The 21,584-nt window shown below is 40.7% G+C and overlaps 1 protein-coding gene across 1 annotated transcript; it reads left to right on the top strand.

Moving 5' to 3' along the window:
* Nucleotides 1–1,509: 1,509 nt before the first annotated feature.
* On the top strand, nucleotides 1,510–21,382 carry LOC147200451 (complement C3-like). Its single transcript, XM_086120520.1, has 43 exons — nucleotides 1,510–1,639; nucleotides 2,982–3,180; nucleotides 3,264–3,426; nucleotides 3,509–3,606; nucleotides 3,913–4,001; nucleotides 4,579–4,661; nucleotides 4,753–4,840; nucleotides 4,937–5,039; nucleotides 5,629–5,749; nucleotides 5,867–5,982; nucleotides 6,534–6,680; nucleotides 6,850–6,949; nucleotides 7,900–7,994; nucleotides 8,076–8,267; nucleotides 8,408–8,563; nucleotides 8,793–8,922; nucleotides 9,831–9,899; nucleotides 10,013–10,207; nucleotides 10,291–10,411; nucleotides 10,618–10,706; nucleotides 10,812–10,951; nucleotides 11,099–11,311; nucleotides 13,115–13,178; nucleotides 13,266–13,355; nucleotides 13,507–13,713; nucleotides 13,856–13,934; nucleotides 14,058–14,217; nucleotides 14,325–14,420; nucleotides 15,630–15,780; nucleotides 16,068–16,153; nucleotides 16,404–16,481; nucleotides 16,557–16,712; nucleotides 16,809–16,871; nucleotides 17,469–17,550; nucleotides 17,666–17,714; nucleotides 17,833–17,923; nucleotides 18,002–18,091; nucleotides 18,171–18,273; nucleotides 19,519–19,608; nucleotides 19,746–19,838; nucleotides 19,945–20,028; nucleotides 20,405–20,549; nucleotides 21,122–21,382. The coding sequence occupies exons 1-43, from the start codon at nucleotides 1,563–1,565 to the stop codon at nucleotides 21,261–21,263; spliced, it is 4,983 nt and encodes a 1,660-aa protein (XP_085976646.1). The 5' UTR covers nucleotides 1,510–1,562; the 3' UTR covers nucleotides 21,264–21,382.
* Nucleotides 21,383–21,584: the final 202 nt, after the last annotated feature.

The following is a 21,584-nucleotide window of genomic DNA, read 5'->3' as shown; positions in this document are numbered from 1 at the left end:
CAGGACAGCGGCCCTCTCCAGGACCTGAGTTTGACACCCCTGGTTGCGCGTCGACCTCACAGTGCAGAGGTACCGGGTTTGATTCCAGCTCCGGCGTTCCCGTGTGGAGTTTGCATGTTCTCCTCGTGCCTATGTGGGGTTTCTCTGGGTACTGCAGTTTCCTCCCACGTTCCAAAAACAAGCATGGCAGGCTAATCGAAGACTCAAAATTGTCCCTAGCTGTGAGTATGAGCGCGGATGGTTGTTTGTCTCAGTGTGCCCTGCGATTGGCTGGCAACCAGTTCAGGGTGTCCCCCGCCAACTGCCCGAAGACAAATGGGATAGGCTCCAGCACGCCTCGCGACCCTTAGTGAGGATAAAAGCGGATCAGAAAATGGATGGATGGACGAAACCACTGGAAATCTGGAAACATTATTGCAGATTAGGAGTTTGAATCATGTTCAGTGTTTTGTTACAAATCACTGCAATTTCAAGATCCGCTCATGTGAATGAATGATTTATTTATTAATTGAACATGTAAGTGGATTAAATATATAATTTATGATTCAGTTGTTTTTGTTACCGTAAAGCAAATAAAGCTTATTCAAAAGTTAAAAGAAATCAACCACAAGCAAAAGGAAAAAAACTTTTTTGCACTCTTTAAGAGTGGCATAATGTGTGGTGTTTCTCTTTGTTCCTTTCAAGTTGAAAGATAGTTCATTAAATAAATAAAAAGTTGAATTACATCCATGTGAAAAATGACATTGTATAATTTGTCTGCAAACATATTACCATGTATTATACCTTGCTTTAGTAAAAAAAAAAAAAAAAAGCCTGAATTATGACTTCTGAAATAAATCCGTTTTAAGACATGTTTGGGAAATCAGTTGATGGCCGTGTCCATTTGCCAAGTACAAGTTTGTCATCAGAGAAAATTCCATGTTGCTGAAACTCACAAAATGTTTGTCAGGCATTACACAACTTTAACCTTGTGTGCTTGGCCAGGTTCAAAAGATATATTGATCCAGCAGGGTCAGAAAATGAACACCAACTTAAATGTCTGTATCAATAAAATAATGAATGCACGTATATGAGAAAGTGTTAATTGGATCTGTGGCTCAGACGATGGGGAATTGAGACTAACCTTTGAAGCACGTTTTTGGGAGGTGAGAGAAAGTGAGAATACCAGGGGAAAAGTAACACAAACTCTGCACATATACAGTCTGGTCAAACTGAAATGTTGTTCATTAAATATGAATAATGTGAAACTCAATGTAATTTTTACAATCATTTTAGATTCATCAAATCATCCCAACATAGTTACAGCCGCTTACGTGTGCGTGAAAGACATTTGTGGATTCATTAATCCTTTGCATCAAAACGAAAGTCAGTTCATCAAGACATTGATTTTTAAATGGACCCTTCGTGGGCCTTTGCTAATCTCCGCAATTTTGCAACTGCTGCCGGGAAATGATTTTGCGCAACCTATATGGACCTATTGGGAGGAGACTGGTTGAGAGGGATATAAAAGGGGAGCGTAGCACTAAACTCTACTTTTACAGTAGTTGCGGATTGGGGAGAGAATGGGTACAACTCCTCTCTGGCTGCTGGCCTCACTGGCCTTTGCCTGTTTGTCTTCTGTGGCTGATGGTGTTCCATTGTAAGTAGACTTGGCACTCAACTTCGAACACATTCAATGGGATCTGCTTGTACTATCTATTGTTTAGAAAAAAAATTATTAGCCCGCTTTGTTTTCTTCAATTTCTTGTTCATTGTAATGACTGGAACCACTAGGTGTATCATGTGACTATCTATCCACCCATCCATCCATTTTCCGATCCGCTTTATCCTCACAAGGGTTGCGGGGGTGCTGGAGCCTATCCCAGCCGTCTTCAGGCAGTTGGCGGGGGACACCCTGAACCGGTTGGCAGCCAATCGCAGGGCAAACGGAGACGAATAAGCATCCGCGCTCACACTCACACCTAGGGACAATTTTGAGTGTTCAAATTAGCCTGCCATGCATGTTTTTGGAATGTGGGAGGAAACCGGAGGACCCGGAAAAAACCCACGCAGGCCCGGGGAGAACATGCAAACTCCTCACAGGAAGGCCGGAGCCAGGATCAAACCCACGACCTCTGCACTGTGAGGTCGACGTGCTAACCACTGGACCACCGGGCCGTCCATCATGTGACTAATAGAAAGTTAAACATGTAAAGCCTTAAGGCACTGTTTTTGGCACTACAATCCCATAGCTGTTCATGTAACTATCTATCTAGCTATCGGGTTGTCGAACTGTCTGTCTGTCTAGCCTTGATGACTATCATGCACTGTATTTGAATAAATAACATTTGAGAATTGTAAACATTGGCTTAGTCCACTTGCATAATGATTAGCAAGACCACTCGTTTGCAGTTCCACAAGTCAAGGTAATTTGGTCGGATATTTGTTTCATTACATCAAACAGGGTAAACAGTGCAATGGTGAAATTTGTTCTTATCAAATGCTGGATTTTACTCCTTGCAGTCAACAGTTGACTCATTATTTGCAGAGTTCGTGTAGGGGTGGCTGCGAGGGGCGTTCTCCTTAGGCGTGACATGGTGGGGTGTTTAGGGTTGTGACATGATCAAAATGATAAGAAAGCGAGGAAAAGGAAGAAACAAACAATGCAAGTGCAAACTGCATTCGCTAATGTTCACTGAAGAATCCTGCTGCAACATGAAAAAGATAAAGCAGATGAGCAAATTCATTAAATCCGTCCTTAAAAACACTTCACCAAGTATGAAAGTACTTTATGATATACTGTATAATAGTAGCAATATGATGTTTGGAATATTTTGTGGAGATTTCGAATAAAGTTCAAAAAAGGCAAATTTTTGATACAGCTCTGCTGTGGAGTGTCATTCTAATGTGCTGGTGTACCTAATGTTATGACCAAGAGCGTAGTTCTGTATATCCTTAGCTAATCCTTAGCCTGTAATGATTCTCCCTCTAATGTGCTGCAGGAAGGTGATGTCTTCCCCCAACCTGTTGCGGGTAGGAGCAGCAGAAAACATTTTTGTGGAGTGTCAAGACTGCACTGGGGGTGACATCAAGGTGGACATCAACGTGATGAACCATCCAACCAAAACCAAAAAACTTGGGTTGGGTGCGTCTGTGACCCTTAATAGCGCAAACAACTTCCAAGGATTCGGACAAATCACGGTAAAAGAGAGACGCTACCCATATATTTTTGCTGTCTCTGAGCATTTTAATACATCTTTGTCTTTGTGCTTCTCACGCATTAGATACCGACAAGAGACTTTAGTACAGACTCCAACATGAAGCAGTACGTGTACCTGCAAGCTCAATTCCCTGACCGACTGTTGGAGAAAGTGGTATTGGTCTCCTTTCAGTCTGGATACATCTTCATCCAGACAGACAAGAATCTCTACACCCCTGACAGCACGGGTGCGCCAAGCGTGGCATCATTATCACCAATATGGCTCAAAACAACTGAACAGCAATTGAAATCCGTCCCACTGTCTTTCAGTGAACTACAGGATGTTTGGAATTACGCCTAGCATGGAACCTATTGAGAGAGATCACCAAAATCAAGATGAGGCTGCTGCCATAATCATCGAGATGATGGTAAGCTACTACTTTTTATCCAAAATGTTCCCAGCAGCTGAAAAGCCTCCCTTCAGAGGTGTAACATATCATCGGAAGGGACAATCACATTTTAAGAAAGCTGATAATGAAATGAGGACGTTGGTCGTTACATGAAATAGAACGGATGGATGATAATGGGTTGGCTGCCCTTTTTGTGGCATCACTGCATTCAGTCAATCGGTCTCACACTTCATAAAAGAGCTATTGTCGCGTGGCTCAAATACATGATCAAAAAGAAACTTATGAGGCTGATGATAAAGTTTGTTCAATGTTCTTTATCCCTAGACCCCCGAAGACGTCGTTTTACCACTTGAGTCAGTCTTTCTGAAGTCAGGGATCTACACTGGAAACTTCAAACTTGCTGAGATTGTCAGGTGATGTTTTTTTTTTTAATTCTCTTTTTCCACATTCCACATATGTATATTTTCTTTGACTCAAGAATGAAGATTTTTTTTTTATGGCAGATTGACAATGCAAAGAAATAAAAATAACTGTAAATTACTGACAGCAGGGGCGCCGCTAATTTACTGTTATTTTACAAAGCACCTATCGTAATTCATTTGTACAGAATAGTATCGAATATATAATATAATAGAATATTTTGAATTGTTTGTAAATTTACAGAAATTCATTGCAAGGTCTATATATACAGTACAGTATATATATACAGTATATATATATATATATATATATGTATGTATGTATATGAAGAGAGAGAGAGAGAGAGATACACATATACACACACACATACACATATACACACACACACACACACACACACGACTGATCCTATAAAAAGTACCGGTATATACAGTATATAAATAAGTGTGAACTCTACCCACGGCATTTCTCAAATGTAAATCTGTAATTAAAGTGTATGATAGATTGAATACACAAATGCATGCTTTTCCAGACATTTTGAAAAACTTGAATTTGAATTTCTGTGTGTAGTCCTGGACTGTGGAAAATAGTGGCCAAGTTCCAAAGTCATCCACAGCAGAGCTACTATGCACAGTTTGAGGTCAAAGAGTACGGTGAGAGCCTACTTGATTGTGATCTGTTTCACAGAAAAGTGTGTTACTTTTGATCCAATTTGTAACACTCCAATGTTTTCCTAACTTTCAGTGCTCCCGAGTTTTGAAGTTAAATTAACGCCTTTGGTCCCCTTCTTCTATAAGGATAGCGAAGAATTCACTGTCTACATCAAAGCCACGTGAGTGGGAGTCGTTTTGGTGCAAAAAAGTGCCATTCTGTGTTTTACATCCCTTGTTAATCATGAACGCCACTAATTTTCCCCAATGTGATTTAGGTATCTATTTGGTAGAGAGGTAGATGGGACGGCCTTTGTGGTCTTTGGGTTTCTCAAGGATGGCGAAAAGAGGAGCTTTGCGCAATCTCTTCAGAGAGTGCCTGTAAGTATTAAACTGTAACTCATATTGTATCCTATTTTCCAAATATGGCATCTGCAAGACTGCATACCATGATGTACATACAGTATTTTAGATCATAGCACAAAGCACATATACTGCATAACAGATTTATTTTGGTCAATGGGAACAATCATTGATCAATCAATCCATTGCCTTTTTATAATTATTCTCCCCATACATTTTATGACAGAAAATATTAAGGAATATGCCGTTTCACAGATTTATTCATCTTAATTAAAACCTTTTTTTTTTTTTTGTTTTAGCAATTAAACGTGAAATGTTTTTTACCAAACGGCAAATAACAAGCAACAAGAATATGTTCTTCACACCTAAACGACAATAGAGCAGCTACAGCTAACTGGTTAAGCAATACAAACGCATGAACTTAGTGGAGGAAGTTTGTGTAGCAAATGTAAAGTCATGCCGTGGTACTGATGTGCTAACTAAACTGTGTAAACAAAATCTAATTCTTTGACTGAGCTCGACAACTGAAGATCACTAATGTTCATCTATCTCTCTCTTTTTATTTTGTTTTATTTTTTAAAATGTTGTCTGTGTTTTGGACTTTTAGATCGAGACAGGCAATGGAGTTGTCACACTGAAGAGAGCACAGATGACACAAACGGTCCCAAATATTGATGATTTGGTGGGAAGTCACATATTTGTGTCGGTCAGCGTAATGACCTTGAGTGGTAAGAAAATGTTCTGAAAGATTTTTCATGGAAGAGTTACACCCATTCAGCCTGCAACGGATAACATTTAATTCTAGTTATGTAGAGGTAAACATGCATTGTTGTGTGTCTTCATAGGTAGTGAAATGGTAGAAGCAGAGTTGAGAGGCATCCAGATTGTCACTTCTCCATACCGCATCGAATTCACGAAGACGCCCAAATATTTTAAACCCGGAATGTCCTTTGATGTTACGGTAAAATGCATATATGTTTATAATAAAACATCAATAAGACATCAAATCATTTTGATGGCTGAACGTAAACCAGCCCGGACGCCTCTCGTGTTGTTTGCACTAACATGAGAGCTTCTTGTTTGCATTGTGTCAAATGTTTGTCCACTTTGACGCTCAAGCAATGTTAAGTTTTTAATTTTAGAGCTGGCATTATTCCCGTGTGAATTTGTGGATTTCACCGAGGCTCGAAAATCAACTACATAACAAAACGAAAAATACACTTTAGCGCACAACTTTTAACAGTGCAGCAATGACAGTGCCAATGGAGTCTTATTAAAAATGTACTATACTGCACTGTAAATACAATTTTAATTATTTACTGACAGATCCAGTACAAGAGCCATATAGAAAATATCTGAGAAGTTCAAATTTTATGAAAATATTTCTCCTTTTCCTTCCAATGGCAAACATATACAACTTGGCTTATAATAACTACATTGAGTGAAAAACTGTTGAATGTTTGCTAACAAAGCAAGTTTTTTGTTTTTGTGTGTGTGTGTCTTGGGAGGCAGCTTAAAGTTGTGAATCCTGACGATACTCCAGCACGAGGTCTTCCTGTGGTGGTGAACCCGGGTGAGGTGCAAGGCTTCACCTCAGACAACGGCAGGGCTAAGCTCACTGTCAATACAATTGCAACGGACACAAAATTGACAATCAATGTAAGTCTCTTTCCTGTTTTGAAGTGCAAGCAAAAGTAACTACGGACATGAACAAACACAGCATTTTGGTCTTTCTTAGGGGCCTCACAGCATGTGATTTATTCTCATATAGTCTGTCAACTTTAAAAAGACTTACCACCGTCTGCTTGTCTCTGTTTTTTTACGACAGGCATGGACCAATGATCCTAAAATTCTCCGAGCGAGACAAGCAACTGCTACATTGGAAGCCATCGCACATACTACCAAAAGCAAACATTACATTCACATAGGTAAAAGGATGCTATTCTCATCCCATGTACAAGTACTCAGAGGTGATTGCTCAAAGACTGCAAGGGAAGCTCAGCTTCCCCTAAAATGTCAAAAAAATAAGTGATCAAATATATGTGTGTACATCCAATTGTGTGTACATGTCATTGACCAAATATGTGCTACAACGCGCTCAATTTTTGTTCCGAATCAGCTTCTTATGACTGGTTACGACGCGACTCTCTTCTCATTCAGTCGCGCAGCTTCACAGTGCTTTAAACTGTGTGGACGCTGAGAGTCGACAGCGCGGACGCTGGGCGTCTGGAGAGTTCAGAGCCCGTTGTCCCAATGCATTGAAACGAGATGAGTCATTGGATAAATGCTGGTTTTGTCCCGCCCATCCGACGCTCAGCGTCTCTGGGAGTCTATGGACAGTGGCGTGTATGGGCTGGCCTGGACGCTCAGCTTTTCTGCATGATGATTGTCTCAGGCTGAATCTCTTTTTGATTGACAGCGAAATGAGCCAATCACCGATCTTTAGGTGTAGGCATCTGTGGGAGCATTTTTCAATTCTCATTCTGTTCTGAGTTGAACTGGAGACTTCTTCTAATCATCTTAGCGACACTCTCTTTGTTGAAAACAACTAGCGCTAAATTAATCTTTTATTTCTGGTGGGTTTTATTGTAGTTGCTTTTGTTCGCAGACTGACTTATATCACCACAGTTTCTGTCCTAACCGAGCAGCGGAACACTAGTTAAGTCCCTGGAAAAGACGCCTTGTTGGTATGACAGGGTCACAGATCATTTTCTTCAAAAGGAACGGAGAGTAGAATTCACGTATAAATAAACGGACACATTTTATGATGTAGGCCGAAATTGAGCTTCCCCTCCTTGACAGGCCAGCATCCGCCACTGCAAGTACTAGAACGCAGAAGCAATTTCAGTACGTCATCTTAAAAATTTGACTTTTGCAGGCGTGGACACAGCTGAGCTAGATTTGGGAGATAACCTGAAAATCAACCTCAATCTAAACAGGCCACCGACTCGAGATACTGACATCACATACTTGGTGAGAGTTGTTTTAAACCCGACCGTGTGTGTGTGTTTGTTCGTCATTTTCACAGATGAACATTGAGCTTTGTCTCTTCAGATCATTGGCAGAGGACAACTGGTGAAATATGGGCGTCACAGGACGATTGGCCAAGTTCTGATCTCTCTCATCGTTCCCATCACCAAAGACATGCTCCCATCATTCCGAATCGTAGCTTACTACCGCCCAGATAACAAGGAGGTGGTGTCGGACTCTGTGTGGGTGGATGTCAAGGACTCCTGCATGGGCATGGTAAAATGAGAGTTTAACTATCATAGTGGTCACCCATGTGGCGAAAGTGGTGGTAAAGTTTTCTTCCGAGTAGAAATGATTGATTCAATGATTTTCGAAAACACTGTTCTGTGTCTCGTTCATTTCCCTCGTTTATTTAGCTCAAACTGGAATCAACAAGACCGGCACCATCCTTTGAACCTCGCAAGATTTTTGGACTCAAGGTCACTGGAGACCCAGAGGCCACCGTGGGTCTGGTGGCAGTTGACAAAGGCGTTTATGTTCTGAACAAGAAGCATCGTCTGACCCAGAAAAAGGCAACTACTTTTGACTTCTTTGTTTGGTGCTCATTAGAATCGGTGCTGCCAGATGAGAAATACTTTCAAACAAGTCAATGAAAATGTGCATCATGTTAAGGAAATCATCATTGAGCAACCCTACAAATACTGTGCAAAGATGATAATCCTCAGGCTGCAAAAATGTAATGTTGTGATTTGTTTGGTACCTTCGAGGCGAAATACAACTTTACATGTTATTGCTTCACAGGTGTGGGAAACTGTGGAGAAGCACGACACAGGCTGCACACCAGGTGGAGGCAAAGATGGAATGAGTGTGTTCTATGATGCAGGGCTGTTGTTTGAGACCAACATTGCACAAGGAACCCCCTACCGACAAGGTGACAGATTTGCTTGTTTTTCTGTCTCTTACTTTACATGACAGACAAATAGACAAGTGCATAGTCTATGTTGTCAAAATCCGGTGTAGGTCGTGAACGCCCCAGCGAGACTGTTCTTTATAAAGCAATAGCTGCAAAAGCTGCACTTAAAAAAACAAAAACAAAACAATTGATTTGAATCAATTTTCCTCTCTATAGCCCTAAATATGTGCTACGATATTGATTCATAAAACCACAAATTCATGCAACTTAGCGATTCACTTTGATTGATTTTCGATTTACCAGTAGCAACTTAAAGCGGGGCTGCAAACTCTTTCAAACCCAAATTAGCCAGATGAGTACTTGTATGTCATGCAGCTGGGTACAAAATTGTCACAATATCGCAAATAAATGCCTTTGCGATATTAAACAATTTTTGATGACAGAGATGTCATTATTTTTTTTAAAAATATTGTCAAATGGAAGAAAAAAGGTCTCTAGCAGAAAGGCCATTATTTTCATCCAGGGAAGGGCAGGTGCTTACACTACTATGAGCCAATCTGTCCATAGAATAGAACAAAGACCTGAAAATGCAAGTTTTTTATCAGCTGTCATTAAAAACAGCAAACTTAAGTCTTGCAAAATCAAGAAATGGGGGGGGGGGGGGGGTAGGCAGAACCTGGTTAAAAACAAACAAACAAACAAAAAATGGATTTTCGAGTGGGCTTTCCCATGTCAAACCTGTCTCATTGATATTTGTAGTTATTTTGCTTTATTTTATTTTTTGATAAATGTTGAATACTGTTGTCCCAATTGATTGTCAGGCTTGTTGCATCACACAATGCAGCTGCTCAACAGTTTTTCATTCTGTCATCTCTATCTGGATCAATTTAATCAATCATCATGATTAAATTGTGCTACATTTCCAGAGCTGAAATGTCCCTCGCCCAGCAGGAGCAAACGAGCTTCAACTCTGTTACAGGTTACCACAACCTTAGGTAACAATTTCTCTCTATCTCTAGTCATTGTATGCTAAACAATTGAGAAAAACATCATATCATCAAGTTGGTGACTGTGGCCTGTGCGTCTTTCGCGTTTCCTTTGTTTTCAGCAAGTAAATATGAAGGGCAAGAGAAGGATTGTTGTTTGGATGGCATGAGGATAATTCCTCTCTCATACACTTGTGAAACACGCAGTGAGTACATTAGTGATGGAAAGCCATGTGTCAACGCCTTCTTGTATTGCTGCAAGGAGCTGGAAGGCCAGAGAGCCGAGATGAAGCACGACACCCTTCAAATAGCTCGGAGTAAGAAATCCACACATGGGACACTATCCATAGTCCACTGAAATCACTACTTTCTCATGACTCTTTTCAAATCTCTTCTTAAGGTGAGAAGAATGATCACAGTTACATGGACAATATTCAAATTGTTACCCGGACAAATTTCCCTGAAAGCTGGCTTTGGTCTGATATTAAATTGCCTGCTTGCCCTCGACAAACTCCGAATTGGTAAGGAAACTGGTCTAATAATGTGTGTGTGTGTGTGTGTGTACACTAAACACGCACTCGGTAGGGACTGTAGGTACACCGATTCATTAAAAAATATTCAATTCAAAGCTGTGTGCAAAAAAAACAAAACAAAACATATACTTCATACAGCACATAGATATAGACACCCTGTGCAAAATTCCAAACTGTTTTTTTTTTTGTTTCAGTGATACCACGTCACATGTGAATTATGTCCCAATGCAAGACTCCATCACAACATGGCAGTTCATGGGTATTAGTCTCTCCAAAACTCATGGTGAGGATCCCCTCATTTCAAATTCTACTTCAAACTAGATCATGTCTGGCTAGCTCTGGATTATTTTTCCCATGTAACCTTTTTTCAATTGTCGCTATCTTTTAGGAATCTGTGTCAGTGAACCTTTAGAAGTTATAGTACGGAAGGATTTCTTCATTGACCTCAAGCTTCCTTATTCGGCTGTGCGTGGAGAGCAGATTGAAATCAAGGCAATCCTCCACAACTACAGCCCTGATGAAATCACGGTAAGTCTGTTTGCGTTGACTGTGATGTTTTAGAAGGTGAACCCATATTTAAAACAATACTGTCAACATTCTGTTCTTGTCTGCAATGTGTGGACACCATAAAAGTAGACCGGCCCTCAGTTCCCTTCTCCATCTTTTATGTTCAAGGTCCGTGTGGATCTGTTCGAGACGGCACATGTGTGCAGTGCAGCCTCCAAGCGCTTAAAGTTTAGACAGGAGGTTGAAATGGGGGCCCAAACTACGTTAGCTGTACCCTATATCATCATTCCCATGGAGAAAGGAAAGTTTGGTATCGAAGTCCAAGCAGCTGTGAGAGGTTCACATCTCGCTGATGGAATACTGAAGGAGCTGAAAGTGGTGGTAAAAGAATATTTAAGAGTGGCTGTTGAAATGTTCAATCTCAAGTGTTAATAGTTTTATGTACAGCTTATGCTTGTAAAAAAGAGTGTTCTTATCAGGCACTTTAAAAGCGCAGTACACTCAAAAGAAATATCGAAATTTGACACGACACTGTCCAACACAACCCGCCAAATACACATTTCACTTCCGACACGATATGAATTCCCCACTTCACATTCGGAAGCATTCATACTTAAGGTACCTCCCCAGAGTACGTGATACAGGCGTTTTAATACAATTTTCATACTCATCCTGTAAAGTCAGGGGGTTGAACTTTCAAGGGGAGCATGGGACTGGGCGCACTTGAACTCTCCTTTGAAGCACTCTAAAGCATCCATGCAAGCCCCATCTATATATTTATATATATATATATATATATATATATATACATATAGTTTTTTTATATATATATATATATATATATATATATATATATATATATATAGGGCGGCCCGGTAGTCCAGTGGTTAGCACGTCGACTTCACAGTGCAGAGGTACCGGGTTCAATTCCAGCTCCAGCCTCCCTGTGTGGAGTTTGCATGTTCTCCCCGGGCCTGCGTGGGTTTTCTCCGGGTACTCCGGTTTCCTCCCACATTCCAAAAAAAACATGCATGGCAGGCTGATTGTCCCTAGGTGTGAATGTGAGCGTGGATGGTTGTTCGTCTCTGTGTGCCCTGCGATTGGCTGGCAACCGATTCAGGGTGTCCCCCGCCTACTGCCCGAAGACGGCTGGGATAGGCTCCAGCACCCCCCGCGACCCTAGTGAGGATCAAGCGGTTCGGAAAATGGATGGATGGATATATATATATATTATTCCAAACTATACTCTTCTGCCTTCAACCCCATTTCGTGGGCACACTTACTGTCTAAAGTGGCCACGAACGATCCATAGAGAAAATGCACTTGCTTATATGTCTTAGGTAGTGGGGGAGGGTTGACTCATGCCAGACTCCTTAGTGAATCACAGTGCTGCCTTAGGCATACCCAAAACAAGGGGTGAATTTCTAGAAAAGTGAAATGGTGAAAATTAGTTGAACACAAAGACTCTTTAGTAGACTGGCACCCATGTGCTCAGGATAAGTATGGGCATAACTGCAATATTCAAGTTGTGTTTGTGAATTTGATAGATGTGCTACAACTCACTGGGCATTCCTGCTGCGCCCCCCAGTGCATCTGCAAATTTAGTTACAAAAGTAGACTGGATTTTATACTCGGTAAAATGTGTCTAAATTGTAGTGTAGGTGGTATGATGCGATTTTGGTGTGTTAGATCGAGGTGCAGGCAGACAAATTCGGCAGTCCGAATGTGTGTTATGAATGTCATCTGATTTAATGCTCATCCTGAGTGCGAGGCGGGCTCCAATTGCCCACGTCACATGCACGGCTGACTAAATCATCCGCAAGGGGGGGATCTTGCAGTTTACCTGTCAAGCATGGACTCCAGCAAGTCTATTTCTGTTTCCACAATGTAATTGGGCATACTGCGCGCCAACCGCTTTGATTTGATTGCAAACGAGGGATGCAGCTACAATTGGCTGGGCAAAGATTATGTCCATTCCTCAACAACGCAAATGTCCCATTACGCCCATTTCTAGCTGTGCAAAGTCTAGCAACATGCCAAAAGAATGAAAACGTCATAGTCAGACTGTGCTTTGCGCTGGACTTGCTCTGGAAATGAAAATAGAGCCAGAAATCTCCACAACTGTGTACAACATACAGTAAATCTTAATTGTCTCTTCTTAAATCCCTATTTTTGCTTTTCTAGCCTGAAGGGGTGCTGATTAAGTCTCCTCAGATCGTAAACCTTGACCCTGCTAAAGAAGGAATAAGTAAGTTTTCACATTCCACGACACTGTGTTGTTATTTTATTTTATTTTTTGGCACTTAATACTCAAACATTTGTGTATACACTGTAGATGGTAAACAAGAAGTCATTATCAACAGTCAAATTCCCAAGAAAGATGTGGTACCAGGCACTGACTCTGTCACACAAATCTCTGTGATAGGTGAGATATATTTTGGTTGTGTCCAACTATCCACGTTGCTATAACTAGACAAATCCACATGCTGACACAAAGAAAATATGTGTGACAACAATCTTTTTTTCGGGGGGTTGTGGGTTTTTTTTTGTAATTCTGTGTATCTATGTTCATGTAGGTAGAGAACAAGTTAGTGTACTGGTGGAGAATGCCATTGCTGGGACATCAATGGGTAGCCTGATTTATCAGCCTGGTGGCTGTGGAGAGCAGAACATGATCCACATGACCCTGCCTGTAATTGCAACGACCTATTTGGACAAAACCAACCAGTGGGAAACTGTGGGCTTTCAGAAACGTAATGAAGCCCTGCAACACATAAATACTGGTAGGTTCACATTATACTGTTTAAGAAACAGGCATTAATTACAAATATTTAATATTAAATACTGAGGATTCCACAAACTGTCAGTGATGAAAGACAGTGAAATGTGATGTCAAGGTGGTTAAAAAGTCTGTTTTGGGCACAGGGTACAGAAATGAGCTTGCTTTCCGGAAGAAAGATGGCTCTTTTTCTGTGTGGGCCAATGGAGGTAGGAGTAGCAGCTGGTAAGTCACTCAAACAAACAAAAAAAACCACAATGTATTTGCCATTCTTAATCTTTCAAGAATAAAGTAAGATCCCGTGTTCCAATGACTAGAACTGAAGTTGTGTGCCATCTCGTCTTTCAGGCTGACAGCCTATGTTGCCAAAGTGTTCTCCATGTCCAACCAGCTGGTGGCAGTGCAAAGAGATGTGATCTGTGATGCTGTCAAGTTTCTTATTCTCAATGCACAGCAACCTGACGGCATGTTTCGAGAAGTAGGCAGGGTGGCTCACGGCGAGATGATTGTAAGGACAATCATTTTTCATTGCAGTGAATTGATCTTTTTGCCAATGATTCTGATAATAATGTAGCTTCATTTATGTATCGTGTATGTGCGTATGCATGTGTTTAGGGTGACGTGCGGGGTGGAGACTCAGACGCCTCCATGACAGCCTTCCATCTCATTGCAATGCAGGAGTCCAGGGCACTTTGCTCTGCCACTGTTAATGTGAGTGTTTTACCCCATGCTGTATACTGAACTTGCCAACAACTTTTAATTACTGGCCTGAGAAAGCGATGGATGGAAGAATTCTGCATTAGTATGACTGATCAGGTATTTTTATTTTATTTTTTTTGAGGGATAACCCTTAATGGTCCCAGCGCCAGCAAACTGATGACATATTTGATAGTGCAGCTTCAGATGCAAGTCTCTATCCCTAAGCAATGTCATTGCTAGTGTTCCTGTCATGTGTGATACATAACTAGTTAAAACTTTACAGTACATTCCTGTGCCAATCTCACTGAAACAAAAGTTACGAATGTGACTTAGGGTTTAGGAATCCCAGATGACCGTCAGAACATTCAGTCACTCGGAAACCTTGTGTTTGGCTGAGAAAACTGTTGGAAACAAACCTCTGGTGACACCTGAATTTAGGCGATACCTGTCCGGGTTTATACTCAAACTGCGCATGTGCAGAGTAAACATTCAGTGCTTTAACCAGTCATTCGGGATGACATAGAACCAGTGACATGAGGTTCATCACTGGTGAGGCGCTATTCCTCGGGTCTCAAATATAAAACTATGAACCCAAAGTACGAGATTAGCCTATATTTCAATGTTGACCTTCATTGAAACATGTGTTTCAACATTTAATTATTTGTCTCTCAGTTCAGAACTGTTCACCATTGTGATGGCAAGAACAACATAAGAATATTTAATATAAGGTCAAGTTTGTTGTTGTTGCATTATTATTGTTGTTGTTTTTCAGGTCTCCCTTAAAAAAAATAAGTAAAGGCATTTCATCTTCCCTTTATACTTAATATGAAAGACCTGATTATAAAATGACTGTGACTAGGTGTCTTGATGTTTCCAACAAACCCATCTGTGTGTTAGTCGGTAAAGAATTGGACGAGTTAGGATGAATTTATTGGAGCCAAACACAGTTTACCTCTTGGTAAGGGTATGGGAAAGAACACCGGGGAGTAATGTAACATTGCCTCTCTTGTCTACCCTGACCATATGTCCCTATAAATAAAACTGATATTCTCCAATTTTTGAGGAAGGCTTAATCCATTGCATAGGCACACATCTGTCATCAGGGGAAATTGATAACCAAATCTGCGTTGCCACCATTGACGTTCTGAACAACAGGGGTCCAAGGACTGACCCTTGGTACCATCATGATGCCCCATTTTACCCTCTTCTCCATCTCTCCAGAGTTTGGAAGATAGCGAGGCCAAAGCTCTTGCTTACCTGGAAAAGCGTCTCCCCAGCCTCACCAACCCTTATGCTGTTGCCATAACATCATATGCTTTAGCAAATAAGGATAAACTGAACAAGGACATCCTCTTCAAGTTTGCTTCCCCAGGTAAATTCTAAAACTGTGTTAATTTTACTCCTTGGTATTCTACAATCAAAGCTAAATGATAGTGCTGTGACCAAAGGAAAAAAAGAAAAGAAAAGAAAATACATTCTAATCGAAATTGACACACTGTAGCCATAGTATTGTGATTTCCAGAATCAATATATATTTTTTGGGATCCGTTACAAAAATGAATGACGTTAATGAAATTGTGTTTTGTTGCGTTGCAGATAATTACTTATTATAAAATATGAATTGAAGCAACATTTTACAAATTGCATGTCTCCTTGCAGAGTTTACTCATTGGCCTGTACCAAAGGGACATATTTATACACTGGAGGCTACAGCCTATGCTCTTCTGGCTTTGGTCAAGGCTCAGGTAAGTGCATTGATTCATATGGGTGACACAAAAAAATAGGGTGATTTTCTAGAAAGAAACTGTGTTCAAGACTGACCTTGTCACCGAGGATACATCAAAATCAATGTAAAACATCATCATTAATTTAAGCAAAGGTTTACCACATTGTCCTGTAATATTATTGACTGAGAACCACTTTCAACAGTAGTTGATAGTTGCTACATGTACTGTCCATCCAGTGCAAAATGTTTATTTTAACCTGTTCATAAAGGCCTTTGAGGACGCCAGACCTGTGGTGCGATGGTTCAACAAGCAGAGGAAGGTGGGCGGAGGCTATGGATCGACTCAGGTGAGAGTATATTTTATGGCCAAATTCGTGTCATCTGGGCTCAGCTCAGAGCTTTTCCTCTTTTTGTCTGGATAGGCGACAATCATGGTATATCAAGCTATATCGGAATATTGGACCAGTGCCAAAGAGCCAGATTACGATCTGAAAGTGGACATTGATGTGCCGGGCAGATCGAGACCTCTCAAATATAACTTCAACAAGCAAAACCACCATGCCACAAGAACAGCTGAAGTGAGAGGGCCCCCACATCTCATTAATCTAGCATTCTTACTGCTGTCCAAATTAAATATCTATAAATAAGCATTTGTGTGCATTTTTAACCAACAGATGCAAAGTATTAACCAAGATGTCAAAGTGACAGCTGAAGGTAGTGGAGAAGCAACACTAACGGTAAGTCAACTAATTCTCCACGCTGTTTTTAACAGCTGCTGTAGAGGTCCAAAAAACATTTTATTGTTGAGTTTAACCATTTCATGCACCAATAATAACAACCTGTAACCTGATAACATGATAAACTGTCCACTGTAGTAACCGCTGTCTCTGAAAGGGTTAGGGGGAGAGTTTAGGTGGGGAATGTGTGTCCTCTGGCTTGGAAATGACACAAAAAGGCTGGTTCAAATTATGCCAGAAGCTCAGCGATATAAAGAATAGTGCTGTCAAGTGATTAAAAAAAATGTGAGATTAATTAATTATGATCTGTAATTAATTGATCTAATTATCTATATTTTCATCTCATCTAAAAATTGCTGAAAAAAAACTTTTATTTTAAATTCATTACATTATTGAGGCAGATCAAAAGATTGACATCACAAAAAAAGTAGTATTATAAAGTATTTTATTGTTTTTAAACAGACTTGAACAGATGCAGTCCTAGCCATGTACTTTCTGCTGTATTTGAGACTAGTTACAAAATAAAAAGAACCAACATATGTTCATTCCTTGAAAATGATTTCCATCATACAATTTGCTGTTGTGTCAATCCGACAGTTGGTGTCCTTGTATTATGCCCTGCCATCAGAAAAAGAAAGTGACTGTCAGAATTTTGACCTGTCGGTGCAACTTATTCCAGGTAATGTTGATATTTGGTCATTTTTAAAAATGAGTTTGGCAATGTGCTCATCTGCCCAGATGTTTTCATTGTTTGCATGAAAACATGAATCAGCTCATCTGCTATGTCTTTGTAGAAAAACTTGATGAGGAAGAGAAGGTATACAAGCTAAAAATAGAGGTTATGTAAGTACAATCAGAAAAAGAAGACTGCAAACTTACTTTTCTCAATATTGCAGACAAAAAAAACAAAATGGAAAACAACTCATTTCTAATTTTCAACTTTATGCTGGTGTCTGAGCAGTTATAAAAACAAAGAGCATGATGCATCCATGTCAATCTTGGACATCGGCTTGTTGACTGGCTTCCGTGTTAACGAGAACGACCTGAACTTGGTATGAACCCTCACAGACAAACCTTGCATTGTCATTATCGCGTCGAAACTGTTTCTGAGATTGTATGTTTCCGTGCAGCTTTCCAAAGGACACGCCCCCACCATTTCTAAGTATGAGATGAACACAGTCTTATCAGAGAGGGGCTCTCTCATCATCTACTTGGACAAAGTAAGACGGACAACTCTTCATCTTGCCCCTTTTCCAATCATCTAGAGCTGCTTCACATTTGTTTACACCACCTCCACAGGTCTCTCATAAGCGTCGTGAGGAAGTCAGCTTTAGCATCATCCAGACCCTGAAAGTCGGCATCTTACAACCCGCTGCTGTGTCCGTTTATGAATACTATGATCGTGAGTCACAAAGACATTTCTAATCTAATCTTTCTGGTGCAGAGAAAGATTAGATCTAATTTTCTCCCAATAGATATTTTTATGAAAAATGTGGAGTTGGATATGCACACAATTTTTGGCGTGTGCGGTATTTTTCTATTGACATCCAGAGATTCAGATGAACTTGAGAATTGGTGAGGTCAAAGATCACTTATAAGTTATAATCGCTGTTCGAGTTCATCTCACGTGTTTGATCAGAATGTGGCCACGGGTCTCAAGTTTCTCTGCTCCAAATTCAAGAATCAGAATCAGATCAGAATCATCTTTATTGGCCAAGTATGTAGAACACACAAGGAATTTGTCTCCGGTATAACACGCTGCATTAGCATCATCGTAAATAAGGACATGACAAATAAGTATGGAAGGACATTTCGTAATGTAAGTGAACTGTAGTGCGGTGGTACCACCCAGTGACAACTGTGAGACAATGTGCAAAGCATCAAGCAGAGCTAAAGTGATCAGTGGTATAATACAATATGATGACAGTTTGTACAGTTGGTGCAGAAAATCATTGAACCATTTTAGAGTGACCAGTAGGAGTATGTGTTTGTGGACTTTGGATTGTCCGTTGGGAACAGAAGATGAGCCTACCCCAAGCTGTTTTTATAAAGTTGGAAGCTGAGACTTGTCCTAAATGTCTTGACAAGATGAAGAAGAGTCAAGGGGAACTAATTGATCGTGTCAAATACGGTTTAGTAGGGCGGCCCAGTGCTCCAGTGGTTAGCGCGTCGACCTCACAGTGCAGAGATACCAATTCAATTCCAGCTCCGTCCTCCCTGTGTGGAGTTTGCATGTTCTCCCCGGGCCTGCGTGGGTTTTTTCCGGGTACTCCGGTTTCCTCCCACATTCCAAAAACATGCATGGCAGGCTGATTTGAACTCTCAAAATTGTCCCTAGGTGTGAGTGTGAGCGCTGATGGTTGTTCGTCTGTGTGTGCCCTACGATTGGCTGGCAACCGGTTCAGGGTGTCCACCGCCTACTGCCCGAAGACGGCTGGGATAGGCTCCAGCACCCCCCCCCCCCTCCCCGACCCTTGTGAGGATAAAGCGGATCGGAAAATGAATGAATGAAAATCCGGTTTAGCAGTAAAATCAGAAATGAGTCTCAGTCCTTGGCTACTTTCTCAAACCACACTTGACAACTCAACATGACAGTCAATATTGTCCATTACTGTGAGCTCAACAAAAACTGCTTGTCTATTTGTAGAGAGGCATTGTGTGAAATTCTACCATCCTGAGAGGAGAGCAGGTCAGCTGCTGAAACTCTGCACAAAGAACGAATGTACCTGTGCTGAAGGTAAGATGGACGACAACTTCCAGTTTCCTCAGACTGTATCATGTGAATTTTCTGGAAAAAAAAAAAAACGCAGCTGCATAACGGATCACTAACACATCACTGCATCCACTTCAATAATCTTTTTCCCTCCCACCCAGAGAACTGCAGTCTACAAAAGAAGGGTCAAATCAGTAATGATTTGCGTGCAGAAAAGTCTTGTGAGAGTACCCCAACCAGCAAGATAGACTTTGGTAAGAGAACGGACAGTACAGTACTGTATATTGATTTTATTTGTCATATTAGGTGATTGCGCGAATGAGTAAGCAAGAGGATAATGTGTAACTTGGCTTTCCTCAGTGTACCACATACAATTGGAACAATTTAAAGACGGTCTGTCAACTGACATCTATACAGCACGGGTGAAGCAAGTCATCAAAGAAGGTGGGATTGGATTTTTATTGACCTTGGAAATATTCACATTAGCTGCCTTATGTATGACTGGTGTCACTGCGTATGACAAAATGCCGACTTTTCAGGAAACAAACGGCATGTTTGTTGCACCACAAATGTTGCATTATTTAAGAGAGCAAGCCAGTTTCAACACTTGAAATTACTGGATCAATTCTAAAAATAACAGACCCAAATGGGAACTGACCAATTGCAGAGATGTGAGAAAAAATATGAAATTGACCAAATTTGGACCTGGGAGGTTTAGCCCTGACACCCAAGATATTTTTCAAAGAATATTGATGCTCTCATACTGATGATACTTTTTCCATCAACATATTTTCTTTCTTCTCCCATGTTGCCGTTACAGGAAATAAAGATATGGGTGCCCAAGGGAAACTGCGCACATTCCTCAGTTATCCACACTGCAGGGATGCTTTACAGTTGGAAATTGGCAAATCCTATTTAGTCATGGGCTCATCGAAAGATATTCACAGAGATGACGAGGCACAAACGTAAGTCTCTGGATGTGTAAAATGTGTGCGAGAGTTGAACCTTTTTATTTTATTTATTTATTTATTTTTACATCAAGGCTGGTTTTGTTTGTTGTTCGATGTTCACTCACTTATTGGGGGTGATACACTCCAAGTGAATTTCCGCGAAGCAGCGGGCGACTTTTCAGCCATTATGACCGCCCCCCCCCCCGCCACACACACAGTTCCACCCTTCTCAACACTTGTTACACAAAATAAATATAACTTTTGAAATGCAAAATATAGAATGAAATACCGAACTGCTGGTTATGGGCGGCAAACTGTCTAATTTCCATGGTCTCGATTTTTGTAAAACAAATACCCCAACAAAAAATCAACATTTTGTTTGACTGGTCCAACTTAGAAGGGAGAAAAGGAGCAAAGAAATATGGCTAAATAGCAAGGTAAAATAGCAGTACATGATGGTCACAAATGAAAAATCCGCAGTGAATTTCACTCGCAAAATCGAGTGAATCCGCAATAACCGAAACCGCGAAGTAGCAAGGGAACACTGCACGTGAAAGATGACCTTATTTTTACCGTCTTCTCTTCAGCTTCCACTATGTTTTTGGAGAGAACACCTGGCTCGAATACTGGCCGACACCTGCGGAGTGTCAAACCCAAGAACACAGACCTACTTGCTTAGGGATGGAGCTCCTCATCAAGAAATATGAAGGTTTTGCGTGCGAACAATAGTCCGAGTCAAGCAATTCAATGAAAATATGTTTTCACCATCCTCACCACATGAATCTTCTCTTTTTGTCATTGAATGTGTCAAACTGCGAATTACAATTAAATTGATGCTCATCTCACTGCCTCTGTTTCACTTTGAATTCATTAATTAGAATTAGAAAAGCAGTTTGATGAGTTGTGAAAGATCCACAAAATCAGAAGATGGTTTTAAAACTGACCCTGTTACTGTATCATGAAAGGGACAAAAAGGACATTGACCCATTGGTGAGAGCATTTTAGACTGGATTTTGAGGTGTGAAATTCTGACGGATATTTTGTTGTGTT

This window comes from Hippocampus guttulatus, chromosome 9 (genome assembly GCF_054856545.1).
Source record: "Hippocampus guttulatus isolate MCC_2025c chromosome 9, RoL_Hgut_1.0, whole genome shotgun sequence".
In the NCBI taxonomy this organism is placed as follows: domain Eukaryota; kingdom Metazoa; phylum Chordata; class Actinopteri; order Syngnathiformes; family Syngnathidae; genus Hippocampus; species Hippocampus guttulatus.
Note: the sequence above shows the minus strand (reverse complement) of the source record. Positions and strands in the feature narration are given on the sequence as shown.